This window comes from Priapulus caudatus, unplaced genomic scaffold (genome assembly GCF_000485595.1).
Source record: "Priapulus caudatus unplaced genomic scaffold, Priapulus_caudatus-5.0.1 Scaffold911, whole genome shotgun sequence".
Lineage (NCBI taxonomy): Eukaryota > Metazoa > Priapulida > Priapulimorpha > Priapulimorphida > Priapulidae > Priapulus > Priapulus caudatus.
Window position 1 is genome coordinate 17,236 of NW_014577972.1, and position 11,047 is coordinate 28,282.

The 11,047-nt window shown below is 51.6% G+C and overlaps 2 protein-coding genes across 4 annotated transcripts in view; both read left to right on the forward strand.

Moving 5' to 3' along the window:
- The window catches only part of LOC106814352 (CUGBP Elav-like family member 1-A), a gene marked incomplete at its 5' end in the record, with an annotated part of 11,253 nt that extends 10,640 nt beyond the window's left edge, over positions 1-613 (forward strand). The window contains 1 exon segment of the mRNA XM_014818660.1: positions 513-613. Within this exon segment, the coding sequence (XP_014674146.1) occupies positions 513-613 (101 nt within the window).
- Positions 614-819: 206 nt separating this feature from the next.
- Positions 820-11,047, forward strand: part of LOC106814356 (CUGBP Elav-like family member 2) — a 30,745-nt gene continuing 20,517 nt past the window's right edge. For all 3 annotated transcript variants that reach the window (XM_014818665.1, XM_014818666.1, XM_014818667.1), the window contains exons 1-3: positions 820-929; positions 2,173-2,319; positions 3,351-3,416. In XM_014818665.1, coding sequence (XP_014674151.1) covers positions 878-929; positions 2,173-2,319; positions 3,351-3,416 — 265 coding nt within the window. In that variant the 5' untranslated portion in view covers positions 820-877. The remainder of the gene's footprint in view (positions 930-2,172; positions 2,320-3,350; positions 3,417-11,047) is intronic.

Consider the following 11,047-nt stretch of genomic DNA (forward strand, 5'->3'; position numbering starts at 1 on the left):
GACATTGACAGACCCTGACAGAGCGTGACACACCCTGACAGACCCTGACACACCCTGACAGAGCGTGACAAACCCTGACATTGACAGACCCTGACAGAGCGTGACACACCCTGACAGACCCTGACACACCCTGACAGAGCGTGACAAACCCTGACATTGACAGACCCTGACAGAGCGTGACACACCCTGACAGACCCTGACACACCCTGACAGAGCGTGACAAACCCTGACATTGACAGACCCTGACAGAGCGTGACACACCCTGACAGACCCTGACACACCCTGACAGAGCGTGACACACACTGAAACGGTGTGAAACACCCTCATGCAGTACAAAGACCCTGGCACCCTCACACGCTCCCGTACCCTCCCACACCCTTACACACACCACCGTTTATAACGTGTCATTGCCGTTATGTTGCAGGCTTCCAACATGATTCCAACACTGTCATTGTTGTTATGTTGCAGGCTTCCAACATGATTCCAACACTGTCATTGTCGCTATGTTGCAGGCTTCCAACACGATCCCAACATTGTCATTGTCGTTATGTTGCAGGTTTCCAACACGATCCCAACATTGTCATTGCCATTATGTTGCAGGCTTCCAACATGATCCCAACATTGTCATTGCCATTATGTTGCATGCTTCCAACACAATCCCAACACTGTCATTGTCGTTATGTTGCAGGCTTCCAACACAATCCCAACACTGTCATTGCCATTATGTTGCAGGCTTCCAACACAAATTCCAACATATTGTCATTATGTTGCAAGCTTCCAACACGATACCAACATTGTCATTGTCATGTTGCAGGCTTCCAACACGATCCCAACACTGGCTAACTACGCAACGCTGCATCAACTTGGCTCGCCCACGATGGGTTCGCTAGGCGTTCACTCGCTCGCCGCACACCTTGGTAATAACACAGGTACGACTACGCAGGTAATACTACAGGTAACAGGCACTCACTGGTGCGGGAGTACCATGCATTAGTGCCGACGCGGCACGCCGGTGTCTCCGCACTACACCGACGACGTTGTACCACGCTTGTGCCACTGTGGCCACAAGAGTGCCATCCTACCGCACCGGTACTGCCATGGCACACTATGTACAGCCTCTGTACTAAAGCCAGCTGTGCCACCCCCCTACTGCACAAGTGCCACCCCTACCGCACTAGTTCCACTATGACGTACTACTGTTGCCATACTACACCAATCTTACTCTGCCGCACTAGTGCCACTGGGTCACCCTAGCGCGGCCGTACAACATCAGCCAGGTACAGCATCCACAAGTGTGTACATACTGATTTGGGAAGCCTGTCAACCGAGAAGCTTCATATCTAATCGACTGGCCGGTCAGGTTGGCCACGTGTAATGGTTTCTTGTTTGCATTAAACGAACGCGGCGTTTCACGGGTGGGTTGGTAAATAGGGAAATGGGTTTTTGGCAATTTTGGCCGCGCGCTCATTCATGCGTAGTCAAGTCATATGCGCGTAATTAATGTGAAACATGTTGCGGTGCTGGATGAATTCATTGGGTCACTGAGGTACATAACAGGGAAGCTTTCAGTGACTCTCTCATCACATCAGCGTGCGTAATTGGACCGGACTGGACTTGGCGGGGTGAGGGAGTTTTGGTCACCCGTCTATCTGCCACTGAAATCATTTAAGCATTATTTAGTAGCTTCCATTATTTAGTAGCATTTCAGGTTACGGACTGGGATAGATAGCATTGGGGTTAGGAGTAGCTAGGGTAGCACAGATGTCTAGAGGACCGCCGTTTCACGGAGTTTCCGGTTCCTGTTATCTCCAACCAAATAGCGGCTGCTGTTTGTCAGAAAGTCCTTGTTACAAATAGTATAGCTGATGTGACTAGCTAACCGAATAGGCATTGCAAATTACTAACCGAATAGCTGTTACAAATATATGTTGTGAGCAACTACCCGAATACGCGTTACAAAAATCGCTAACCGAGAAGCCATTACACACATCTAATTGAACAGCTAGTGGGAAGAGCTAACCGATCAGCCGACACACATGGCTAGCCACATAGCTATTGCGGGCAGCTTACCAAAGAGCCATTGCACATAGGTAGCTGAAATCACTTTTGCTGATGGCTAAGCGAGTAGCTATGGTTAATTGAAGCTAATCCATGCGTGTGTGTGTGTTGCAGCGGTCGGCTTGCATGGTGCTAATCTGGCAGGCCTGAGCGCACCGATGATGGCAGCGGCGGGCTCCACGGCGGGAGATCTCGCTCCCTCACAGACCTACAGCTCTAGCATGCACAACCTCGCAGCGCTGATGGCAGCTAACAACCACCGTAAGTCGAAGCTTCGTTAGCTAACGAGCGTGTCGGATGCTAACGAGGGCGTCGTTAGTTGATGAGCGTGTTTGCGGAGGCTGTCATTACGGCGTGTGTAGCCTCGCGGCAGAAAAACGACCGCTGCGAGTCGAAAGCTAGTTAGCTAACGAGCGTGTCGTCAGCTAATGAGTGTTTCATTGGTTAACGAGCGTGCATGCTATTGCTGCAACTAACAACTGCTGTGACTCTAAGCCTCGTTAGCTAACGAACGTTGGCATGGCCTCGACGACATCATTAGCTAACGAACGTTCACGCAGGAGCTAGCCGTTAGCTACGAACGATCTCACGCGAGTCACCTGCGGGCTACCGCTCTCGCGTGCGCGCCCGCGTGTTGCCGGCCGTTACAATGTAGATCGGGTGCGATTTCACGTGACGTCGGATGCCATCTAAGGCGCCATCTGGCGAGAGAGTAGCCGTCCTCGGTGTACCGCTGTCAAAACACCTTGCATCTAGCATGTCTAATGCGATCTTCATAGGACCGCTAGATGGTGCGCGCATTCTGCTCGTCGTATTTCATGCTAACTCGGTATATTTGGCGACGAGTCGGTTCGCGTTCTCGTTCGCGACGTCGCGGAGAGCGTACAGCGCGCACTTTGGGCGGTGCGGTGCACGACGCGCAAGAAAAACAGGAGAGAAAATAGGCGTTCGCTCGCGAGATTGCGCTCTCACGGGCGACTTAATCCGAGGCGACGACAGCGCTGCGCTAAGGCGGGTTCATACTCCCGGGACGTTGCTCTCGCATCGTTGCAGATTAAGTAATCATTACCTTCGCATCAGTGACAGCGGGGAAGCCACGATGAAAGGAGGCAGCGCAGGGGCTGCCCCGTAAATTAATTAGCGGCGCACGATTTTGTTTTCGCCGGGTTTTCGCGCGCTCACGTGCGCGTGAGCGAAATCTCGATAGTCTGGTCTTTGTTCGGCCGGTTAATCCCGGCTGATCGTATTAGCGGCTTTTCACTGACTCCGCATCTCTTTCATTTCTCCCGCAGCTTTGAGTTCGATAGGCAGTATGCACCAGCTAGCAGCACTGAGTCCATCCATCGCATATTCACAAGGTATTAACCCTCTGTAGTGATAGTATACCAGTCCGTGATGCAGTGTGGTGTACCAACCCTCTGTAGTACTAGTATACCAGCCTGTGATGCTGTGTGGTGTACCAACCCTCTGTAGTACTAGTGCGGTGTACCAACCCTCTGTAGTTACTAGTGCACCAGCCTGTGATGCTGTGTGGTGTACCAACCCTCTGTAGTACTAGTGCGGTGTACCAACCCTCTGTAGTTACTAGTGCACCAGCCTGTGATGCTGTGTGGTGTACCAACCCTCTGTAGTTACTAGTGTACCAGCCTGTGATGCTGTGTGGTGTACCAACCCTCTGTCGGCCTGGTACACTCAGTGCTACAGAGGGTTGAGTACACCACACTGCATAGCGCAGAACTGGTATACTAGTACTCAGCAGTAGGCGTTGGTATACACCACACAAGCATCACAGGTGCTGGTATACTAGTAACTACAGAGGGTTGGTACACCACACAGGCATCGACAGCACTGGTGGCACTAGTACTACAGAGGGTTGGGTACACCAGAAAACACAGCATTCAATAGGCATGGTTGCACTAGCTACTAGTAGGTTGGTTAGCTGTACAAATGAGAGCATCATAGATCTGGTATACTTAGTACTGTAACATATGATTTTACAGATGTACACTAAATTATGTTAAGGAGTCGCGTGAGTTGCGCTAGACTCCGGTTGTGTTTAGTGTTAGTCTATGGTAGACAGAGCGTCGCGCATCTTGTGCGGCCTACATGATGTTAATATTGGCAGAGACATGGTAAACGTCGTTTTAGGTCGGGCATTTCACTTACGGTCATTGTGAAATCGGAGTAGGACGCCGTGTGGGAGAATGGGTGACATGTGCGCCAAGAGTAGGGCGTTTTTTTTTGGGGTAATATATAGAATGAGATTTAGAGAGACGCGGGGAAAGACAGAGTATGCGCCATTATCTCTGTGCAAGATGTGAACTATACCTGTGTGGCAAGATATTAAAAGTTTAATTCAGTTTAAATTTAATACACAAGTTTGGGTTCCTTCTGTATTCACATACATCGAACTTTAATTCAACGTTACAGTACTACAGAGCGAGACTTGTGTACACTATACTGGCATCAGCAGATTGATACATTAGTAACTACAAGAGGGTTGGCTCACACCACACGAGCAATCACAGGCTGTATTACTGATCACTACAGAGTGTTGGTAACGCACACAGCATCACAGACCTGGTACACTTAGTAATACAGAGGATTTGCAACACTGAGTATGCCATCAGCAGACTGGTACAACTAGTACTACAGAGGGCTTGGCACACTAGTACTGCATCACAGACTGGTACACTAAGTACTACAGAGGGTTTGGCACACTAGTAACTACATCACCAGGCTGGTATACTAGAGTATTACTACAGAGCGGTTGGTAACACCAACACTGCCATACACAGACTGGTACACACTAGTGCTTACGAGGGTTGGCACACTAGTACTGCATGACAGACATGGTACACTAGTACTACAGAGGGTGGCCACACGTAAGTACTGCGCATCACAGACTGGTTTACACTAGTACTTACAGAGGAGTTGGATACACTTAGTACTACATCACGAGCTGGTACTAACTAGAGTGTACATGACAGAGGGTTGGCTACACCACACTGCATCCACAGAATGCTGGTACACTCAGTGGCTAACAGAGGTGTGGTACATCCACACTGCATCACGGACTGGTATAGCTAGTGCGTACAGAGGGTTGGCTAGCACCACAGCTGCATCACGGACTTGGTAATACTAGTGCTAACAGAGGGTTGGTAGCACCACGTGATCACGGAGCTGTATACTAGTACTACAGAGGGTTGGTACATCACACTGCATGCACAGCTGGTATACTACGTACTACAGAAGGTGGTACGTACACAACACTGAATCACAGGAACTGGGTATACTATCACTACAGAGGGTTAATACCTGGTGAATATGCGTGGATGGCGACTCAGCGTGCTGCTAGCTGGTGCATACTTGCCTATCGAACTCAAAGCTGCGGGAGAAATGAAAGACATGCGACGTCAGCTGAAAAGCCGCTATACGATGCAGCCGGATTAACCGCCAACAAAGACCAGACTATGAAGATTCGGCTCACGCGACCACGTGTGCGGCAGCGCTGAAAAATCACGCGCGCGAAAACCAAAATTGCGTGTCGACACGCTAATATTAATTTAACGGGGGCAAGCCGCCTGCGCGCCACTCCTTTCATACGTGGGTTCCGCCGCTGTCACTGATGGCGAAAGGTAATGATTACATTAATCTGCAACGATGGCGAGAGGCAACCGTCCCGGGAAGTATGACACCCGCCTTTAGCGGCAGCGCTGGTCCGTCGCCTCGCGATTAAGTCGCCGGCCGTGAGAGCGCAATCTCTGGCGAGCGGAGACGCCTATTTTCTTGCTCCGGCTGTTTTCTTGCGGCGTCGTGCACCGCACCGCCCAATGGCAATGCGCGCTGTACGCTTCTCCGCGCGCCGTCGGCGAACCGGAACGGCGAACCGACTTCGTGCGCCCAAATATCGCCGAGTTAGCATGAAAATACGACGAGCAGACCATGCGGCGCAACCATCCTAGCGAGTCCTAATGAAGATCGCATCTAGACATGCTAGATGCAAGGTGTTTTGAACAGCGGTTACACGCGGCGACGAGCTACTCTCTCGGCCAGATGGCGGCCTTAGATGGCATCGAGACGTCACGTGAAATCGCACTACAACCAGATCTACAATTGTAACGGCCGGCAAACACGCGGGCGCCGCTGCACCGAGAGCGGTAGACCCGCGAGGTGACTCGCAGTGAGATCGTTCGTAGCGTAACGCTGCTAGCTCCTGCAGTGAAACGATTCGTTAGCTAATGATGTCGTCGAGGCATGCCAACAATTCGTTACTAACCGAGGCTCTAGAGTCACAGACAGTTGTTAGTTGCGGAGCAAATAGACATGGCACCGCTCGTTAACGCAATGAAACACTGATTAGCATGACGACACGCTCGTTAGCTAACATAGCTTCGACTCGCAGCGTCGTCTGTTTTTCTGCCGCAGAGGGCCTACACAGCGCGCGTAATGACAGCCGTCCGCAAAGCTCGCTCATCAACTAAAGACGCCCTGCATTAGTCATCCGACACGCTCGTTAGCTAACGACAGCTTCGACTTACGGTGGTTTGTTAGCTGCGCATCAGCGCTGCGAGGTTGTGCATGCTAGAGCCTTAGTAGGTCATGTGAGGGAGCGAGATCTCCCGCGGTGAGAGCCCGCCGCTGCCATTCATGCGGTCGCGCTCAGGCCTGCCCAGATTAGGCACCAAATGCAAGCGCGACCGCTGCAGCACACACACTACCACGCATGGATTAGCTTCATAATTAACGGCACTAGCTACTCGCTTAGGCCCATCAGCAAAAGTGATTTCAGCTATCCCTATGTGCAATGGCTCTTGCGTAAAGCTGCCGCATAGCTATGTGGCTAGCCGATGTGTGTTCGGCTGATCGTTTAGGCTCTTCCCACTAAGCTGTTCAATTAGACTGTGTGTAATGGCTTTCTCGGTTAGCGATATTTTGTAACGCGTATTCGGGTAGTTGCTCACAACATTATTTGTAACAGCTATTACGGTTAGTAATTTGCAATGCTCTATTCGGTTAGCCTAGTCACATCAGCATCATACTATTTGTAACAAGGACTTTCTGAGCAAACAGCAGCCGCTATTTGGGTTGGAGATAACAGGACGTCAAAAGAAACCTGCCGTGAAAACCGGGAGCGTCCTCTAGACATCTGTGCTACCCTAGCTACTCCTAACCCAAATTCTATCTATCGCCAGTCCGTAAAGCCTGAAATGCTACTGAAAGGTAATGGAAGCCTACTAAATAAATCGCTAAAAATGATTCAGTGGCAGATAGACGGGTGGACCCAAAACTCCTCAGCCCCGACCAAGTCGCAGTCCGGTCGCAATTAGCGCACAAGGCCTGATGTGACGAGAAGAGCTCACTGAAAGCTTCCCTGTTATGTACGCGTCAGTGACCCAATGAAATTCAATGACCAGCACCCGCAACACATGTTCAGGCATTAAATTAACGCGCATTATGACTTGACTACGCATGAATGAGCGCGGCGGCCAAAAATTGCCAAAAAACGTCATTTCCCTATTTACCCGCCCCGACGAACCCACACGACCCGTGAAACGCAGCGTTGTTTAATGCATAACAAGAAACCAATTACACGTGGGCCAAACCTGACGCGGCCAGGTCGATTAGATATGAAGCTTCTGCGTTGACAGGCTTACCCAAATCAGTATGTACACACTTGTGGATGCTGTATCCCTGGCTGATGTTGTACGGCCAGCGCTAGGTGAACCCAGTGGCACTAGTGCGGGCAGAAGTAAGATTGGTGTAGTTATGGCAACTGTAAGTACGTCCCCCCCCCCCCCCATAAGTGAACTAGTGCGGTAGGGTGGCACTTGTGCAGTAGGGGGGTGGCAACAGCTGGCTTTAGTACAGAGGCTGTACATTAGTGTGCCAATGGCAGTACCCGGTGCGGTAAGGATGGCAGCTCTGTGGCCACTCATGGCAAGAGCGTGTACAACGTCGTCGTGTAGGGCAGGAGGCCACACCTGGCGTGTCCGCGTCGGGCACTTAATGCGCTGGTACTTCCCGGCACGCAGTGAGTGCCTGTTACCTGTATGTATTACCTGCGTAGTCCGTAGACTGTGTTATTAACCAAGGTGTGCGGCGAGCGAGTGAAACTGCGCGCCTAGCGAACGCCAATGCGTGGGCGAGCCAAAGTTGATGCGCGTTGCGTGAGTTAGCACAGTGTTGCGGATCGCTGTTGGAGCTGCAAACAGTGAATACAATGTTGGTATCGCGTGTTGGAAGCTTGGCAACATATAATGACATATGTTGGAATTTGTGTTGGAAGCCTGCAACCATAAGATGGCAATGACAGTGTTGGGATTTGCTGTTGGAAGGGGCCAGCACAATAGACGACAATGACAGTGTGTGGGATTGTGTTGGAAGGCGATGCCAACATAATGGGCACAATGACAATGTCTGGGATCAATGTTGAACAGCACATGCAAACATCAATGGGCAATGACAATGTTGGGATCAGGTGTTGGAAAGCGGCTGCAACATAACCGGACAATGACAGATGTTGGGATCGTGTTGGAAGGCTGCACACATAGCGATCAATGAGCAGTGTTTGGAATTAATTTGGAAAGCCTAGCAAAGCATAACAGACAATGACAGTGTTGAATCGATGTGGAAAAGCCTGCAACATACCGGCACGACGGCATGCACACGTTCTATAAAGCGGTGGTGTGTGTACAGGGTGTGGGAGGGTACCCGGGAAGCGTGTGAGGGTGGCCAGGGGTCTTTGTAGCTGCATGAGGGTGTTTCAACAACCGTTTCAAGTGTGTGTCCACGCCCTCTGTCAGGGTGTGTAGGGTCTGTCAGGGTGTGTCACGCTAATGTCAGGGTCTGTCCATGTGCAGGGTGTTGTCACGTCTCTGTCCAGGGTGTGTCAAGGGTCGTGTCAATGTCAGGTTTGTCAACGCTCTGTCAGGTGTGTCCAGGGTCTGTCAAATGTCAGGGTTTGTCACGCCTCTGTCAGGTGGTGTGTCAGGGTCTGTCAACTGTCAGGGTGTGTCAGCGGACTCTGTTCACGGGCGTGTCCAGGGTCCTGCAATGTCAGGGATTTTGTCAAGCGCTCTGTCAGGGTGTGTGCAGGTTTGTCCAAGTGTCAGGGTCATGTCCCAATGTCAGGGTTTTTGTCAGCGCTCTGTCAGGGTGTGTGCAGGGTCTGTCAAAGTGTCAGGGTTGTGCCGCTCTGTCAGTGTGTGTCAGGGGTCTGGTCCATGGCTAGGTTTGTCGCGCGGCTCTGTCCAGGGTGTGTCAGGGTCTGTCAAATGTTCCAGGGTTTGTCACGGCTCTGTCAGGGTGTGTCCAGGGTCTGTCAATGTCAGGGTTTGTCACAGCTCCTGTCAGGTGTGTGTCAGGGTCTGTCAGGGTTTGTCACGCCTGTGCAGGGTGTGTCAGGGGTCTGTCATAGTCAGGTTTTGTCACGTTCTGTCAAAGGGGTGTGTCAGGGTCTCCAAATCTGTCAGGCGTTTGTTCACGCTTCTGTCAGGGTGTGTCAGGGTCTGTCCAAATGGTCAGGGTTTTGTCAGCGCTCTGTCAGGGTGTGTCAGGGTCTGTCAATGTCAGGGTTTGTCACGGCTCTGTCAGGGTGTGTCAAGGGTCTGTCAATGGCAGGGTTTGTCAGCGCTCTGTCAGGGTGTGTCAGGGTCGTCAATGTCAGGGTTTGTCACGCGACTCTGTCAGGGTGTGTCAGGGTCTGTCAATGTCAGGGTTTGTCAGCGCTCTGTCAGGGTGTGTCAGGGTCTGTCAATGTCAGGGTTTGTGCACGAGCCGTCGTGCAGCGGTGTGTCAGGGTCCTGTCAATGTCAGGGTTTTCACGCTCTGTCAGGGTGCTGTCAGGTTACTGTCCAATGTCAGGGTTTTGTCACGCCTGTCAGGCTGTGTCAGGGTCTGCGTCAATGTCACGGTTTTTATCAACGCTCTGCCATGGGTCTTGGGTGTGTAAATAGAAATGTGAGGGTGAGCATGAAGGTGAAAAGTAAGCGTGAGGATGCGTAAGAAAGCATGGAGAACGAGGCTGGAGTGTTTTGAGGATCGCCACATATGCGATTGCATGCCTGACGAGAGCAAAGAAGCGTGAACTGCAACACACGGAGTGGAGCGAGTAGGATAATCTGAATGAGTGTGGCGGAGCTCGCAAACCAATAAGCGTGAGAAGGCGAGAGGGAGTGAGGATTCGAAAGAGTGAGAAGTAAATTAACGCCTCAGCGCGACTGACTGATCAACAACTCAATCGACTCCGGTTAAACAGGCAAATGATACCGCGATCCACCCTATCACTCTTCGCAATGCCAAAAAAAAAAACTTCCCCAAGCTAATGAGCCCAAAGTCACGAAACTTAAGTTCTGCATCAAATGAAGCAACTCTAGCTCTTTTTTGCAGCTCAACCCCAGCCTTCCGCATCTGGTTTTTTTTGAAACGGCAGTTGCTAGTACCGCTTTTTTCCCATCCCCGGCTGTTTGCCGCAGAGACGCGCAGAGGCGTACCCCGATACTATTTCCGCCTCGTCTGTCAACACACCGAATCTACGAGCGACGCACGGCAGTAGACATGTTCGCGAGGAATTGCGCGCAGACGACTGTGGCCAACAACCCGACGTCACAGCGGTGAACGACAACGGCCGACGTCAACAGATGACGAAGCCAGCCGCCGACGTCACGCAGCAGACGCAGGGAGGCACTCCATGACGATGATGATGGCGGCGTGCGAATGATTTTGATGTCGTGTACGAGACGGGCGAGAATGCCGGCGTGGAGATGCGTGGCGCTGAAGGAGCTCGCAAGCTCGTAGACAATCTCTGGCTCGCCTTCCACCCAACGGCCGCACCGACTGTCTTTCACCAGTCGCCTTCACCGCCCCTCTAGTCAACCAGCCATTCCCGGCCCCGCACGTCTCACTCTCCGTCTCACTACACGCTCAAGCCGACCCCCACCAGTGACCACTCTCCCACGCCCCGCCTCCCAACCTAACTCGTCCAACC